Source organism: Bison bison, unplaced genomic scaffold, assembly GCF_000754665.1.
Source record: "Bison bison bison isolate TAMUID 2011002044 unplaced genomic scaffold, Bison_UMD1.0 scf7180017864040, whole genome shotgun sequence".
Taxonomy (NCBI): domain Eukaryota; kingdom Metazoa; phylum Chordata; class Mammalia; order Artiodactyla; family Bovidae; genus Bison; species Bison bison.
This window is the reverse complement of record NW_011494612.1, coordinates 6,234,187-6,252,984: the sequence shown is the minus strand read 5'-3', so window position 1 is coordinate 6,252,984 and position 18,798 is coordinate 6,234,187. Positions and strand designations below refer to the sequence as shown.

The 18,798-nt window shown below is 40.5% G+C and overlaps 1 protein-coding gene across 5 annotated transcripts in view; it reads right to left on the bottom strand.

Annotated features, from left to right (window-relative positions):
* The window catches only part of FNDC3B (fibronectin type III domain containing 3B), a 359,396-nt gene that overhangs the window by 20,985 nt on the left and 319,613 nt on the right, over positions 1-18,798 (bottom strand). For all 5 annotated transcript variants that reach the window (XM_010835255.1, XM_010835260.1, XM_010835258.1 and 2 more), the window contains one exon: positions 10,023-10,235. In XM_010835255.1, coding sequence (XP_010833557.1) covers positions 10,023-10,235 — 213 coding nt within the window. The remainder of the gene's footprint in view (positions 1-10,022; positions 10,236-18,798) is intronic.

Below are 18,798 nucleotides of genomic sequence, written 5' to 3'. Positions count from 1 at the left end.
TTTCAATTTTCAAATTCATCAAACTCTGCTAGTTTTAGAATAGCTATTTTGTTCCTTTTTCTTGTTTTGCTGGTGTACCACATCATTTTATTAATCTTTTAAAATTGCAGTTCAATTTAGAAAAAGCATGCGGAACAGGTAATGGAAATGAAAAACTTTACAATTTTGCCATTAGGGTGCTTGTTTGCATCGAGGGACAGAGTGCAATGAAGCTAATGGCAGAACCTATCTCATGGAGCTGTTGTGAGGTTTAAATGGGTTACTACAATGAGAGTGTCCATGATCTGGACAGGTAATAACCATGCAGTGTGTGTTACAGTCATTTTGTAATGCTGAGAAGACAGCTAACCCTGAGGTTACTTTCCTTCCTCCTGGGTGGAGGCTTAGCTGCATGGGGAGAGGCTTCCCTGCACACACTGGTCGTTTACCCTCAACCCCCCAGACCGGTTAGTGAAGTGTGGGCAAGAGCACCTTCCTTACATGGTGGCGGGATTCAGTGTGAACGCTCATGGAAGAGCCCCAGTCCCTACAGAGTAGGCCTCAAGTAAGTACCTGTTCATCCTAAGCTTTCTGTACATGCTGACAGTGACTTCTCTTTCAAACAATAAAGACCAACCAAAACAAAAGCACACAAGCCAACACACACAAAACAATCCCTCTTTCACCCCAATTCTGTATTTTCTATCACTCCAAGAGGCAGGAGAAGAAAGAACCTTCTTCAGAGCCAGTGATTTACAGCCAGTTGCATGGTGGCCTCTCTGGAAGGCTCCCTAGGTTAACACCCTGTGGCTAGAACCACTCAGAGAGATTAAAAATATTCATCAAATATTTGTTTTACCAAGACCAACTTATTTTTAAAATCCATTAATAAGTAAGCCAAAGGCCTTTGGTGATAGAATTAAACACGCTACACATCCCAAGACACAGTGATCGAAGACTCCACATTTTACAACAACCAAGGACTCAGAGTGAGGCTTTGCCGTGAAGAGGACAGCGGCCCTCCGGTTGTCCTGATGGCACCTCCCCGCCTTATGTTTAGAGTGTTCAGGCTCAGTGTTGGGATCCCACGTGTGCATGCACCACCAGCCCTGGAACGTGAGCCACAGCCAGAGGCCCTCCTGTCGTCTAGAAGGACCTGATCCATATCATGTCACAAGGCACCACCCGAAGCCCTAGAAAAGAAGATCTCTGCCATGAGAAGAAATCATCGGGGAAGGGGGAGGACCTAGAGCAGCTGGAGTGCCGACCTCACCAGCAGGAGCTGCTGAAACCCTAAGACCTCAATCCTCTGACAAGGGATGCACTATGTGGGGAGCCCACATCCCCCTGGGGCATACCTTGGTCTGCACTGCCCAGTGAAGACTGGGCCACCCTTCACTTCCCCCGCCGCCCCCCCCCCACCCCACTGTTGGTCTCAAGGGAAGGGGCAGGGGACTTGGATCCAGGAAGACTAGCCACGAGTCTCAGCCCTGCCCCTTACTGCCGAACCATTTGCCCCTGTTCATCTTATTTCTCCATCTGCAAAACAGGGACAGTATCCACCTAATAGGTTGTTTTGAGAGTCAACTGTGGAAATGTGGGTAAAAAGCTTAGCCCTGAGCCCTACAGTAAGAGTTAAACACAGGGAGCCCAGTGGCTCCAGATCCTGTACCATGAGTGTCACCAACCATCCCAGGCAGGGCAAGGTACCCTGAGGACCACTGTGGCTCTCAACTCCCACCACACAGGCTATTCTCCAGGTTGCCGGGGCTACTACCAGTTCCTGTCCCAGCAGGAAGAGGTCCATCTGAACTTGTGATGCTCGGCTGCATCTGTTACGGCTTGTGCTAGACATATAACATTCACCATCCCCCCGCCCCCCCAAATGGTAACCAGGGAGTTTGCATGAAATTTGCACTGCTTCTTATATCACATGAATGCTTCTGTGCTACAGAAACACAATGATATTATATACACACACACATATTTACATACATAACAGGTGGCATGATTTCTAGAATGTAGTTCATGCTCAATAAAGTCACTGAGTAATTTTAGTATCAGTTCAGGCCACAGGGACCCCTGGTGATATCACAGCTCCTTAAAGGTCTTCCTGGAGCCCTGGGCTTACACTGGCAGTGCCTCTGAGAGGTCTTCTGCTCCACCTTCAACCCCCGATGCCCATGGCCATGTACCTTTGGAAGCATCAGTCCCATGACCTAGGGTTCCTGTGAAGGCCAAGTAAGAGAACTGATATGGATACACCTTGGGGCTCCACTGTGGTGCTCCCCCACTGGTGCAGGGGCTGAAGGCACAATGGGTAATAACAATCTCTGTAGACAGACGAGTTTGAGTTCAACAGCCTGATGATCTTCACCAATGTAAGCCAAGTAAACGGTTTTCTCCTGTGTAAAATGGGTACTACAGTAGTGCCGACCCCCTCAGAGGGTTGTTATGAGAATTAAATGGGAAAATGCAGAGAGAACTCATTACAAATTGCCTAGCACCTGTGAGTGCTTGATAAATATTAGTGGTTATTGTTTATAATACTATTAATAACAAAGCAGCAAGGTTCATGGATGATTTACCTCCTTTCTCAACACTGGAGAAGTCTGGAGGGCACCCCCCTCACCCACATCCCTTAGGCTTCCTGGAGCTGGTGGGAAAACTGCATGTAAATACCATCCACGCTGTCCTGGGGAAGCCAGGCTGAGAATCGCTGATGAAAACAGTTGAAAACGGAGCAGCAGATGCTACAGAAATGCTGGCCATTCATGGAAATTTGGGCATTTTTACTTAGGGAAAGGAAAAACGAAGAAATGCTCTCGTGTACTAAAACAGATACTTACTTGGAAGGGGAAACATAAACATGGCAGGTTTGGTGGGTCACTGGGAGTTTATGGTTTAAATAAATTCTTTATGGCTCTGCCCCCAACTGGCTTCAGCTTTGACTATAATGTTTTCTTCAAGCTAAACACTCTGATGACCACACATACACATGGGTTTCAATGCTGGTAATTTAGCACTGATTGAAAAAAAATTTTTACATATTTAAAAATACAGAATGAATATGCCTCTATTCTGCTTGCCTGAGTACTCCATGGTAGATATGAAGAGGTACAAAGACCTTGGCCACAATGCAGAGCCCATTACCATCATGATGAACAAGTCAAAACTCTCCAGTCTGCTTCTAGACACTCGGGATAACAACTGTCTTATTTACCTCTCATGAATTTGGAATTTGAGATCCAAATGAAAGGACCAAGAAAATTATATGATTTGTTATTAAATAAATATTATGAAGGCAAAACAACAGATTTTTGACATTTTCAAAGAATTCTTTCAACCTCAGCATTTTAGACTTTAATATTGCAAAAGATGACTTTTTTGCACCAAAGTGCAACTGACAGAAAAAATTCAGACATATTACATTTTTATGTGCTTATTTTAAATCATTTCAGAGGAAAATGATATAAAAATAATTTAATTTTAAAATCTGTTTCCTTAAAACAGTTTTGTTTAAAAAAATCCAAGAATTCTCTGGATGGCATATAACAAGTTCATAGTAAAAACCAGGTAATCCTGAGGTTTCTGTGTTTACTTTCTTGTTGCTATCAGTACACTGAAAGCTAACAGCAGCCCATTAATATGAACTCAAAATGATCTAACCTGCTGACCCAAAATGGCCTGTGGTCCACAAATGACTGCAAATGGCAATTTCGAAATATCACAAGTTAACAGCTGCTGGTAAGCTCAATGCAGCTATATTTCTTAGCAATGCCATGTCATTACCTTCATTTTTTCTTAATTTCTCTGGGTTGTGTGTGTGTGTGCATTCCCTACATTACTGAGGTTATCTTCGGGATGGAGGATGTTCAAAATAGGAATGAATAGCATGTGCCCTCACTCCACCAAGAACAGAGTCCCGCCATTTCTATGCAGAAGCAGGTGGCACCAAGTAGGGGCATCTGAGGCAAGGAAGGTTCTTTCCCTAAACTGGTTCTTATGTTGCTGAGAGTACCAGTTTGGAGACTGAACACTCAAGTGCCAAGAGTGATCTCCAAAAGACCATGAGGAAAGGCGTTAATTTCCTAACCCCATGTTCCCAGCTCCACACGGACCTTTTGGCTTATGAGTAACCAGACTGCAATACATTTGGTTATGCTTCTTTTCTAAGAAATAAAATGTCACTATAGCTACTGAAGAAATTCTGTACATAGAATAAGATTCCTGTTTTCATCTTTTTTTTTGTCCACACTGCATTTGATATATATCAAAAAAGAAATTTACTTATACTCAAAGCAAGGATGACTAGAATCTCTAAGGACCACCTGAGAACTTTGCAACTCTATTCTTTTACTTTGCTTTCTAATATGTGCAGGGAATCTCATCTTCAAGCGTATTCTCAGTCTTCCAGATTTTTATTAATCTACTTTTATTTTAGTGGCCTTGCCTCAATCTTATCTCATTTAGGAAAAACTGGAATGGAAAATGCAATCTACTTCCACTCTGGTACTTATTTTTTAAATAGAAATTCGATTCTTAAATAGAAGAAAAAAATGTAGTCTGAATTCTACTTCTGGTGCAAGTAAGATCTCAAATAGTTCATTTATTACCTGTCACCTCAGGCTGTGCTTAGAACACTGAAACAAAATAAACTAGTAATACTTTACATTTTGCATGATGAATTTTTATGCTCCCTTTTAAAGAAATAAAAATTCTTTTTCCCCCCCATCAGTCAGGGACTGAAGACAGGTATCACTAGCTTCATTTTGTAAATGGAGAAACTGAGGCAAAAAGAAGTTAAGGGACATGCCTCTAGTCATTTAGAAATTCAGTAACGGATGTGGGATTACAACAGAGAATTGACATCCCTGTCCAGAACTACAACTGCCTTCCGGTGATTGAGGGTTATAAAAATGCCATTTACCCAGCAAGGATGGTCATGTGAATTGGAGACTGATCCAGAGAAGCAAAAGGAAATGAACACCAAGGGTCTTTTGTAGGCCCTGAGTTAGTTAACATCTATTTCATTTAATTCAACAATATTCTCTGAGAAATACAAGCAGGAGTTTGTTCTATAATAGGCGTGTGCTCACTCCTGGAGTGCTCATATACTGTGGCCACTTTTATTTGTTGCCCAGTGTGTATTTTTTTTACGGTTTCTTCATGCAGGTTACTTTTTGTCCCTCTCTAATAGTGAACTGGCAGTTATACTGCACACATTACAAGCCCCCGCCGCCAATTTTGCTGGCTAAAGGGAAAAGTGTCATGGGCACAAGGGCTGATTTAAATGGAGAGCAAGCGGCAATTATCCAGTTCTGTTAGAGCCCTCTCCCCAATCCCCACTTGGCTGGAGCCTTGCTTTAAAATACATTGGCTGTCTGAGTAACCTGAACAACAGATTAACCATAAATGCATTCCTGGAACTTAAGTTCCTCTTGCCTCAGTGCTGTGTACAATTATCAGGAACAGGGTCCCACAGGGTCAGGATGAGAGTCAGCATCAACTCAAATTCTGTTAGGGCAGCATCAACATTTTGTTTCAGTAACACAGACAGATGCAGCTTCAGAATCATCATTACAACATTATACTCTTAAAATGCATGAGCTGATCTTGTTATTCTAATCCCTGTATTAGGTTAATGCAGTATTATGAAAATGTTTACTTTTGGATATATGTTTTTCTTGCATATAAAGGAAACAAAGACATTTGGATCTGTGCTAGATCTGTTAAGAATAACAGAATTAATCACTCTATAGCCAAACTAACATAATTTTTGTTTTTCTGCTGAAATTAAATAAAATCTCTTGTGCTATCTGCTTGTTTTTTCACATTTATTTATTTCCTCAGCAAGATAAGCTCCTTATAGGCAGGCTACATACCTCACAAGACCTAGCACGCTGTAGTAATTTAAAAAAAAGTTGATGATTGAGTGATCATAATCTAAGTGCTAGGGATAAACTTAGTCCTGCTTTGAGGCTGCTGCATAAATATATAATCAGTGATCTTGGACTGGGAACCTTGTGGGTCAAAATCTTGAATATGTGGGAAACAAATGTCTTGTTCAAGGGGAAAACTTTCCACACAGCAAGTCCCAGTGAGCCGGATGAATTCTAGGTGGACTTACCTTGAAGCAAGGATTTGGGCAAGGTGCCCTACTGGTTTCCTTTTATTTACATGGAGTAGTAGTGAAAGTCTCTCAGTCGTGTCTGACTCTTTGTGACCCCATTGACTACATACAGTCCATGGAATTCTCCAGGCCAGAACACTGGAGTGTGTAGCCATTCCACCTTGTCCAGGGGATCTTCCCAAACCAGAGATCAAACCCAGGTCTCCCGCATTGCAGGTGATTCTTTACCAGCTGAGCCACCAAGGAAACCCTTATTTACATGAAGCAGCCCAAAGTTTAAAAAAAAAAACAAAAAATCCAGTGTAAAAGTACCAGAATAGAATGCCATTTACATGAAGATCCAGGACATTCTGTTTCCTGAAGATTATAGCTTTGGTTTCCACCCAATCCTGAATCCTTATCGCTGGTCTCCATCCTGAGGCTCTCCGGCGTGAGGTTATATGGATTGATACTCTTTTAAGACTCATCCAACCTGTTACCTTCTGAATAAGCCCTCTCTGTTCAATTTTCGGCCTAAAGCATATGCCATTCTCCTACCTTCCCTCAACACTCTGTGCTTATGTCAGTCTTTCAGCCTTTCACACTATGATCTGCCATCTCTTCTACCTATGCTCACCAGACTCATCTATTCAAGAACTAAACAATGCTGATAAATGCCTCCCACTTTGCAGGTGCTCAATAAATAGTAGTGCCTTTTTGAGGGTTTGAAAATACATTTTTGGCCAAACAGTATACTTATAAATCTCTGGGCCATGTCAGATTTTTTTGATTGTGAGCTCTATAAATTAAACATAATAAACCAGCACATCATAGATGCAAAACCTTAGGGGTTTTGGCCATTAAGTGGTCACTCTTAAGGAATGTTAGTATCTTTCTTCCTCTATATCAAAAGTAGAAGCTAAAATATGAAGAAAAAAGGAGAACACTCTCTAATCATTTACAAAAGACACCTTTTTGAATAGGATTTAGCTCACAAAGAATCTACAGAGATTCACGGCTTTAAGGTGAAAAAGGTGGGAGTTTTTCTGGACTAGAGTTCAGCTTCTAGTTCAACTCCTTTATTTTATGGATATGGAAAACTCGGGAGCAAGAGTTTAGCAGCTGAAATCAACTCAACTCTCTAATCTGACAATTACCAAGCGCGGCGTTATGCATTTTCATTGTTCTGCTGCTGCTTCATGTTTAAAGACTCAGATTACTTGCATTGGCTGCCAAGGACAGTGGTAAAACTCAGACACTGTGGCACTCCTTCCAAATGCCCACAGTGACCGGTGAGCCAGGCAAACATGGGAAAAGAAATATTTTGAGAGCTGACAGCTAAGTAAGTACACGAACACCACAGACTCTGATTCTCACCTTGGCCACAGAAGGATATATGATATTTTGCCACATCTATAACAGAAACTAATTGGTGGTTAATGAAATCAGTACACTGCTAAAGAATGTGAACACTTTTCCCAAAAGCCACAACTAGAAACCACTCTAGCAACCACAATTTCAATTAAAAAGACAGCTGTCATTTTGGAAGAAAATGCTGTTCCTTTCACTGGATAGGCCAAGTTTTAAAGAACTTCAAGGGGAGCAGAATTGACAAAGACCTAAGCACAACTATTATGATCTATCCAATGCCAAGTGTTTCTCCCTAATCTTCAGGAGTCAAGAGCCAAAGTCAAAGGCTTGGATTCATGGGACCATTCACGACAACAGTTCAGTTTCAAAACAGTGAAGAAGGTCATCTTCAAACTCAAATTAGGCCATGTTCACCCTTTTAAATCACAGGAAAATAATTCCACAAATAGAATGAGAATTTATTACGTTCTCTATCCCCATCACTTTGATAACTTCTCAGAATACTGACAAATCTAATTTAGAAAAAGATAAATCTGGACTCTAGCTCATAAAACTAAGAAAAATACTATTCCTAATGGTGAGTTTTCTTAAACTGCCATTTAAATTTAGGCAAGTCATTTATTTAACAAGCCAGGTTTTTTCCTTTTTTTATGAGGGAAGAGCATGGACTGATTACAAGGGTTTGCACTCTTTCCTGTCTGACATATCCAGATGTCTCACAACAGCGTTCTTCTTTGGACCAGCACTCACAGAGCTTCTGTTCTAAGCCTCTGTACGGTTCTCTGCACGAGGCGCCTCAGGTCACTGCCTTGCATAGGACAGTGCAGAGCTGTCAATCTCCCCATATTCTTGGAGGTAACAGTAGAGGCAGCTGCGCAGGGAGGTCATGAGGTGCTGGCTCAGATCCCAATTCTGCCACCAGCTTCAACAATGATTCGGAATTTTGCTGTTTTTCTAAATAGTACAACTAGGAGGTATTCTCTAAGGAAGGTTCTCAGGACCACCAGTGTAAGCCAAAAGCCCAGGAAAAAAAGACCCATTTACAAATGTCCCCAAATGCCAGCTCAATATATTTATCATGATTTCTGTTAGTCCATAGTTTCTGTTCTTGCCAGTAAGGTTGAGGAGTCTCCTGCCAATAAAATAATAAGCCCGTGAAAAATGCAGCCAAAAGCACATGGCATGGTAAGATGAATGATCTTGTCTGCAAATGAATATGAATTTGATCTCTAATGAATCTCCCCAGAAGAAGCCTTACTTTTTCTGTTCTTTCTATACTAGGACTCATTTCCTAAAGGATGATCACTTTTTGTTCTAAGTCAAACTATTGTGTTTTCTAGGTCTTTCAATGTCAAGTTCAAACGTGATCCGTTTCTCAAAGCTGTTCCTGTTCTTTGCAACCAAAGGGTCTCTGCACTTTATTCCCTATGTCTGCCCCCTTCAAACTCCCAGAGTACTTTTCTCCAATTCCGCTAGTGTTCTATGACGACGTGTAGGTTGATATCATGCTCCTGGAGACAAGGCAGGGCCTTCCTCTTGTTCCTGGTCTCCACTGAAGGCCCACCTTGCAACAGTGCCTTCCACACAGAGGACTCCACTGAGCGGACCTGAATCGAAGGGCCAGTGCAGAGCGGAGATGGAGGTTGGAAGGGGTCTTAAAGAACCAGGTCCCCACATGAAAGAGCAGGGTACCAGGATGCACTAAGGGGAAATGACAGAAACACTTCCACATACCCTGATTTTCGCTTCGGCAGGTGTGTGCAGGAAGGGGCAGCATGTCTACCCCAAAAGGCTGTCTTGGTTTTATGGTGATTTCCCACCTCCTTCAAGCTGAGACTCTTGTTTGAACTTTTGGTACCAGAACTTTCTGTCATTAACTTTTGCTCCACAACTGAATTATTCCTAAATACAGGTCAGCTGCCCATCTTCTGATCGGCCATTCTCAGAGGAAATGAAGTTAGGTTAAATAAATACTATGTGAAAGGCTGGATTTGATTTCTGTCACCAAGAGTGTTTCCTGAGTATGGAATCTTATAAAGAATCTCCTATTTGCTCTAGTTAATTTGATATTATGTTGCACTGCCCATAGTTACAGAGCACAGTCCCCATCTGTACATCACCACAGCTATTTCAGACTGGTAAACATGTTTGTCCTGATGGTTACTGAATATTTAAAAGAGGTTAACATCCCTTCCTGAGTCTTATTTCCCTCTGCACTCATGACTAATCTAACACTATTACACAGCAGGGACTTGAATTTGACCATTTTCCTTTCAGAGAATTTATCTCCATTTTTCTGGCTTTATGAAAGGAAAAAACAAACAAACAAACATGTATTTATCATCTATAGGGAAATCAGGATCATTAGATTCTTAATTTAGAAAATTCCAAAAGGAGGATACAACTTTTATACTCAAACTTAATACTCAAGTGCAGGACCCAAATACCAGGAATCCTTTCAATAAGGATGAGGAGTGTTTCAGAGGCCAGAAGAACTGGGAAGACTTCATCCCATAAGCCAAAGTCATGGAGATTTCGGATGAACCCCTAGGCCCCTCACCTCTTGTTTCTGTCCTCCAGCTGCAGCGTGTACACCATGTCATCAGCAGCGTGCGTCTTGGCGTTACTGTCTCCCCATTTCAGCTTCAGGCTCTGAGGCCCCGCAGCAGCACATTCAAGCCTAGGAGGCAAGGGTGGTAACGGCCGAGTTTTTGCTTTAATGAACTGACTAAATGGTCCAGCTCCAATTTCATTTATGGCCTGAATTCTGATCCTGAAAAAAGAAAACAAATCACAAACACAGGCTTAAGAACCAGTGATTCCTCATTTGAAATCAACATTGTATGTCATATTTCTTACTTGCTCCTATAAGGTAGTATCATGGAATAAAGGAAAACCAGTTAAAATAATCAACACAAACAGTAATGGGCAGCTCGGAAGACACATTATCTTTTCCATTCCTAAACCAACAGCCCAAAACAGCACATTTTCAAGATAGTTCTTTAATTAAAAAAAAAAAAAACCCTTGTTCAAGGGAATGTATACTAAAGACTTTCATATTTTATTCTGGCCACCCTTTAGCTGCCTCATCAGTTTTGGAAGTAAACAAGCTATAAACAATAAATGAAATTATAAGTGAAAGAGGAGAACAAGAGAATCTTCTTCAGATTTTGACAAAAAGGACAACAGCTCTTCGATAGTGCATTTTTCCTCCTCTGTCTCCAGCCTCACCCAACAATCTGTGCTAGTCTCTAACCAACATCAAGTGTGCAGACACTGCTGGTAACAGAGTGTCATTCAGAAGTGTAGAAATCTAACTGGATGCTTACTGTGTGCAGTGTTATGGGTAATAAAGACACATGCTCTCATGGTCAAGGAACTGAAAGTCAAACAAAGTGTGTCTCCCCAGGTGGTTCAGTGGTAAAGAATCTGCCTGTCAATGCAAGAAGATGCAGGAGATGCGGGTTTGATCCCTGGGTTGGGAAGATCCCCTGGAGGAGGCCATGGCAACCCATACTAGTATTCTTCTCTGGAGAATCCCATGGACAGAAGAGCCTGGTGGACTACAGTTCACAGGGTTGCAAAGAGTTGGACATGACTGAGCATGCATGCATATATAATACAATATCCCATCATCATTCCCATTTTTCTTATTCTTCTACTTGCTTACTGATTAACTGAAAAATTTCTCCAAGGTCATCAGACAACACATTGATGGCACTGCCCCATCTTTCTTCATCCTCTACACCCCTTGCTGCAGTAAGTACACGTTACTGAAGCTTGTCTCCTCCTGGCACTGGGGGAGCCTACAGATGCCTGCAGAGGCCTTCCTCCTCTACTTCTCAGAGTAAAGGTCTCAAACAAGCCCCCAACCCAATCTCTCTGCTCTTCCTCTCCCGTAAATGGACAGTCCCCTCAATAACCTCAGCCTCTCCACAGCGTCATCCACATAAGACCTTTCTCAGATCTGCCTCTCCTCCATCTCTTCATGCCTCATTACTAGGCCTCCAGTGGAAACTTCCACCCAGAGCCCTTGCTAGGTACACATGCATTTTATTCAGCTGAACCAGCAGTGTGGTATCCCTAGATTTAAAAGTTTCAACATTTAAACCTGATGTGAGTTTGAAACAGTGTTTCAAAACCCATGACAGTAAAAAATACAGTCAAAGAGAAATTTTCAGGAAACAGATCAGTTTAAAATATTCTTATAATTTAGTTTTATGTATATCTGTCTCACAGCAATTACTGCTTATGTTTAAATAGAAAATATCATTACATATTACAATACCTAAATCCATCATATGACTGCAAATGAACCTTAATTCTTCAAATTTAAAATTACATAAATTCAGCAATTTAATAATGCCTGCAAATTGTTAAGAAGAAAAAAAATAGATTGGTTCCAGGTGAGATGGAGTAAGCACACACCACCCTTTCTCTCCCACTGAACGGAGCTATTAAACCTGGACAAAATAAATAAAGCAGCCATCTAAGAAGAGCAAAAAGGAAATAGCAGCTAAGGATTTGGGGAAGAAGTCAAGCTATCACCAAACCAGCAGTGAATTTACCATTTTCCCCCCTCCATCATCTCCTGGCTTGGACTCAATATAGCCTAAAATCCAGGGAGTTCCTTTTTTTTTTTTTCTTTTCTTTTCTACATTGTCTTATTCCTCAGCCCTTAGCCTATTCCATCAATTAACAGCCTAAAGAAGAAAAACCACATGATCACATCCACTGATACAGAAAAAGCATTTAATGAAATCCAACATATATTTATAATAAAAATTCTCAGCAAACTAGGTATAGAAGGAAACTTTCTCAACCTGAAAGGGGAACTTACAGAAATACCTACAGCCAACATTACACTTAATGGTCAAAGACTAACTGGAAGATCAGAACAAAGCAAAGATGTCTGCTTTCACCACTCCTATTTAACATTAGGCACAAGATCCAGTTGGTGGGGGTGGGGTGGGCGAAAAGATAGAGATGATAAATAAACGTCAAGACACAGCTGGGACTACTTAAGACCACCTAAATAGAGGCATACTGTGGTCATGAATTGGAAAACTACATAGAAAAATGGTCAATTTTCCCAAAACTGATCTATAGATACAATGTAACTGTAATAAAATTCCAGCAGGATTCTCCTTAGTTGATACAGGTAAGTTGATTCTAAAATTACATGGCAAGGCAAAGGAACTGAAAAATATTGCTAACACAAATCTGAAAAATAATAAAGTTGGAAGAATCATACTATCTGATTTAGGACTTACTATAAAGTTTACTATAAAGGATCAAGATAGTGTGATATCAGACAGACACAAACCAACAGAAACAGACCAGCACAAATATGGCCAATTGATTTCCAACAAATTTGCAAAATTAATTCAGTGAAGAAAGAACTGTCTTAACAACCGATATTGGAACAACTGGATATCAAAACCAAAACTAAATCTCAATGTAAATTTCATTCAAAAGTTAACTCAGAATGTATCATAGATCCTAACAATAGAATGCAAAATATAAAACACTTAAGAAGAAAACAGGAGGAAATATGTGCTACCTAGAATTAAAGAATTTTTAGATTTGATGTGAAAAGCATGCATCCAGAATGCATCGAAGACCTTTCAAAACTTGGCAACAAAACTAAAAAATGGACAAGAGACTGGAACAAACACTCCACTGAAGAGGACATACATGTGGCAAATAGGCACACAAAAATATGTTTAACACCATTAGCCATTAGGAAAATGCAAATTAGACAACAATGAGATGCTACTATCTTTCCCTAATAACGTGGATAAAATTTAAAAATGCTTAATACCATTCTAGCAAGTATAAGTAACAGCTGAAACTCCCATATTTTGCTGCTGAGAATGCAAAATGGTATACAGTAACACTGGAAAACAGTTTGCTTAGAAAGTTTCTTATAAACTTTAGCATACATTTATCATATAATCCAGCAATCACACTTCTTGGGCTGTACTCTAGAGAAATTAAAACATTTATGTTCACATAAAAACCTGCACATAAATGTTTATACCAGATCTGTTCATAATCACCCAAAACTGAATGAATATCTGTATCAGTTTGGAATGTAGCCAACACTTATCTCTGATAAAGTATAGCTAAAATTCTATCACAAAGAGCCTCCTCAGATTCTATTAATCTAGGGCTTCATCAGGTCTCTCTTAGGTAATGCAATGTGAGTCTCTCGACATAACATTCAGTTCAATTACTCAGTTGGGTCCTACTCTTTGAGACCCTATAGACTACAGCACACCAGGGTTCCCTGTTCATCACCAAACCCTGGAGCTTGCTCAAACTCATGTCCATTGAGTCAGTGATGCCATCCAACCATCTCATCCTCTGTCGTCCCCTTCTCCTGCCTTCAATGTTCCCAGCATCAGGGTCTTTTCCAATGAGTCAGTTCTTTGCATCAAGTGGCCAAAGAATTGGAGTTTCAGCTTCAACATCAGTCCTTCCAATGAATATTCAGGACTGATTTCCTTTAGGATGGACTGGTTTGATCTCCCTGCAGTCCAAGGTACTCTCAAGAGTCTTTTCCAACACCACAGTTCAAAAGCATCAATTCTTTGGCACTCAGCTTTCTTTATAGTCCAATTCTCACATCCATACATGACTACTGAAAAACCATATTAATATGTTGCCTAGGTTGATCATAGCTTTTCTTCCAAGGAGCAAGAGTCTTTTAATTTCATGGCTGTAGTCACCATCTGCAGTGATTTTGCAGCCCAAGAAAATAAAGTCTATCTCTGTTTCCATTGTTTCCCCATCTATTTGCCATGAAGTAATAGGACCAGATGCCATGATCTTAGTTTTCTGAAGTGCTGAGTTTTAAGCCAACTTTTTCACTCTCCTCTTTCACTTTCATCAAGAGGCTCTTTAGTTCCTCTTTATTTTCTGCCATACAGGTGGTGTCATCTGTATATCTGAGGTTATTGATATTTCTCCCTGCAATCTTGATTCTAGCTTGTGCTTCATCCAGCCCAGCATTTTGCAAGTGTACTCTGTGTAAAAGTTAAATAAGCAGGGTGAAAGATACTGCCTTGATGTACTCCCTTCCCAATTTGGAGCCAGTCTGTTGTTCCATGTCTGGTTCTAACTGTTGCTTCTTGACCTGTATACAGATTTCTCAGGAGGCAGGTAAAGTGGTCTAGTCTTCCCACATCTTTAAGAATTTTCCATAGTTTGTTGTGATCCACCCAGTCAAAGGCTTTGGTGTAGATAATAAAGCAAAAGTAGATGTTTTGCTAGAATTCTCTTGCTTTATCTATGATCCAACAGATGTTGGGAATTTGATCTCTGGTTCTTCTGCCTTTTCTAAATCCAGCCTGAACATATGGAAGTTCTTGGTCACATACTGTTGAAGCCTTGCTTGGAGAATTTTGAGCATTACTTTGCTAGTGTGTGAGAGAGTGCAATTGTGCTGTAGTTTGAACATTCTTTGGCATTGCCTTTCTTTGGGATTGGAATGAAAAGTGATCTTTTCCAGTCCTGTGGCCACTGCTGAGTTTTCCAAATTTGCTGGCATATTGCAACACAGTATTGAAAGACTACAATAAACTCTTCTTTGCTTCCCAACATGAGTCTTGTAAAATAGCTGTATGGTATTAACGTAAGAGTTTTTTCCCTATTATTTGAAAAGAAAGAAATTTTTCTGCAACTAGAGAGGAAAAGTCTTTCTAAAAAGATAGTCATCATGGTGGTAGAAATTATTCCTTTTTTCCCTATTGAGGAAAAGGGAATTAAGCTAGATCTTTAAGTTTCAGTCTTTTTCCAATGGTAAACAAATCTCCTCACCTACATGGTTTGTGTGAATGTCTTTCTACTGTCCAGCGTGCTATTCCTTCCCTTTATTCTGTGCAGAGGTATTCCTAGAGCCCAGAGACCAAGATGCTTCCTTCCATCTGCTTGCCTGTAGTCCTCCAGAGCCAAGCGCACCTTGTATTCAAGGTGATCCTACTGCTTTGCTCCATGCAGCCACAACAGCCCTTAGCTACATCAGTAAGTAAAAGAAAGTGAGGTATAATGGGGTGCTTAAGATTGCTGTTCTGTCCAAGACAAAAACTGAGAGGAGATTTCAATCATGTAAAAGAATTAAAAAATAGTTTATAACACACAAGTATCAAGACATAGAAAGAAATGTAGGTTTAATATTTAATTTCTTTTGTAAATTCATTTTCTTTGCAAGGCCCCCACAGTATTTTGGTAGGTAGTGGGCTTCTTATATCTGTAGCTCTCTGGCTCTCAGAACTTTTAACTCAGATGTATTTGGTAAACGTATTGAATATTAGCCATAAATATTCCCACCCACCCACCCCAAGAATAAGAATGTTATGATAGCATTTTAACTCTCTTGAGCAGTGAAGCCTCTCTGGCTACTCTGTTAATCACTTTGGTGACTGCAGGGAAATTATCTAACACCTGTAAAGTAACAGTTTCCTTCTCTATAAAATGGCAGTGATAATATATTTGCTGCATTTACAAAGAGGATTACTTATTTAAGATAAGCAATGTGGAAAGCATTTTTCTATTTTTTAACTTTTTATACTTCGCCATTCAAACAAAAAAGGAATCCAGGTGGCCAAAAGCTCTCTGGTAAACTTTAAAGTGCTAATTTATGGAGTTATTATTTTTATGACTTCCTTTCAGACCGTATTCCTCCCCAACAATGAAGAAAAAGTGCGGGGCGTCCACACGAGAGGCACTGCACTGGGCATGTGAAAGCCATGTCTGCATTTTAGTTGTATTACTACCACCACTGCACTTGAGGAATGTGCTGATACCATCTGTTTCTCCTTTCTCTAAATTATTGTCAAGGACCCAACAACAGCTAAAAGGACTGCCTTCTTTTTAAACCGTCCTCAGAAGGTGAGGTAGCAGCCTGGGAATGGGTGGAATGTTAACAAAAACCTCTGCAACAACAACCCTGAGGACTTGCTCTGTTCAAGGGTCTGTGCTATGGAGTCAGTTGTCCCTTGGTACCCGTGGAGGGCTGGTCTCAGGACCCCCAGGGTTACTAAAATCCATGATGCTCAAGTCCCATGTATAAAATGGCACAGTTCAGTTGGCCTTCCAGACCACAGATGTGGTGAGATGGCTGTTTCTCTTGCTTTTAGAGATGAGGAAACTTCAGTTAAATAACTTAAATGATACAGTAGCTAGTAGGTGCTGAAGTCTAGATTTGATATGTGCAATACTATCACTAATTTCTACCCTGACCCTTTGTCTATTTCACAACTGCAGAAACTGCAGCCAGCTAGGTTCAGTCATTTGCACTAATCCTCACAGCAGATACAGGTCAGATCTGGGTGTGAAGCTGGTCTTTCTAGACTCAAAGTCTTCATGTATTAACACACCGTTCCCTCCAGGTATATCCTGAACCAAACACAGCTTCTTCCAACCAAAAGATAATTTTAATTCGAACCACACTTTCAATTCAACAACAACTGCCTTTTGCCAATGAAATAGACATTTAGAACAGTCAAATTTCCTTTCACATTATTAAAACTTTTGGCCTTGGAATGAACTGTGTGTGTGTGCTAAGTTGCTCCAGTCGTGTCAGACTCTTTGCGACCCTATGGACTGCAGGCTCCTCTGTCCATGGGATTCTCCAGGCAAGAATACTGGAGTAGGTTGCCATGACCTCCCCCAGGAGATCTTCCTGACCTGTTTCTTATGCCTCCTGCACTGGCAGTGCGTTCTTCACCATTAGTGCTCCGAGGTGGCTCAGGTGGTAAAGTATCTGCTTACAATGTGGGAAACTTGGGTTTGATCCCTGGGTCAGGAAGAACCACTGGAGAAGGGAACGGCAACCCACTGCAGTATTCTTGCCTGGGAAATCCCATGGACAAAGAAGCCTGGTGGGCTACAGTCCATGGGGTCACAGAGAGTCAGACACAACTGAGCAACTAATATACATACATGCAGCACCACCGAACTACCTGGATTTTAAAATATTTGCTTCAATTTATTCAAGCAAGAAAATCTGTTTCAGTAAAAATGCATGCAAAACATTTTCCCCTGTGGCTGATGCACTGACCTAATATTAATTAGTTTAAAGTGACACTCAAAACTGAAACAGAACTGAGGACTTGATCAAATGAAGCCATGTCTTCTTGCAATTGGTAAAAATATTAAAAACTCTGACTCTAGAAGGCTGAGAAAACTGAACAAGGACTAAGGAAGCTAATATTTCTGGTGTTTTGTGATGAAAATGCAGTGTATGAAAATAATTTCCTAATTCCAGTGACAACTCACCTAGGACAGATGGAACCAAATACTATCTTGAGGAACAATTCTAAGAATTAACCTCAGAAAAAACTGATTTTCAAGTTCTATTAAATTAATTAGTCTATCCCAAACCTAAACTTGACATGTTCTCTCTTTCTCACTGAATTAAATGTTAATCTTGACATTTAGATAGGATCTATAGCTTCCCCCCGCCCCAAACATGCAATGTATGTCAGTTTCTAAAATCTTAAGCTCTGCAAAGTTAAGTACAAGGGAAATGGAAGTTTTCTTTCCAATGCAGGAAAGTCATTTAACTCGGCCATCTGAATTGATGTGAAAAATCTCTTCAAGTGTCTGGGAGTTTGCAATATCCATCAGTATACTGATAATACTGATTCAATAAATCAAATTAAGAAGTATATTCTTTATAAATTTTGACTGGACTTTCATTATTAAAATATCTGCTACTTTTAGATCTCAAATACATTACTGCTTCAGAAGATCACAGCGTAATATGATGCATTTTATACACACACACTCTTTCTCTCTCAAGTGGCATTACATTATGTCAAAAGAAGAATGACTTTGAAAACTGGAGAAGGTGACTTCTCAGGCAGCCATCCTAGTTCTCAGGACGTGTTGAGAGTAGGGAGGGGGGACAGTGAAGACGGCACCCCTCTTCCTCCATTGAAGAGTTATGGGTAAGAGAGGCCTAAGAAGCAAAAGATAGGCTTTGTATGCTACCCCGCCCCACCAGTCTACTACCTAATAATCTAACTAAGAAGAGAAAAATATTAGAGAGTAGACCTCTGAGGAAATATTAAATAGTAGCTTAAATACAGGAAACCTCTTTAGGAAAAAGATGGGTTCAGAGTAAAGTTATTTGGAGAAGGTTCCCGGGAAGGGTAACCTCTGCTGGCTCAGTCATTCCTCCCTTCAACCTATTCTCCTTCTGATAGCACCTTGGATACCAGGCACTTAGAGTTGTTTTTTTCATGTCCTGCCTTTGTAGGAAAGAAATCTTAAATGTCTCCCATGGCTTGAAGGACAATGCCAGATTTCCACACCATTTCTACCTG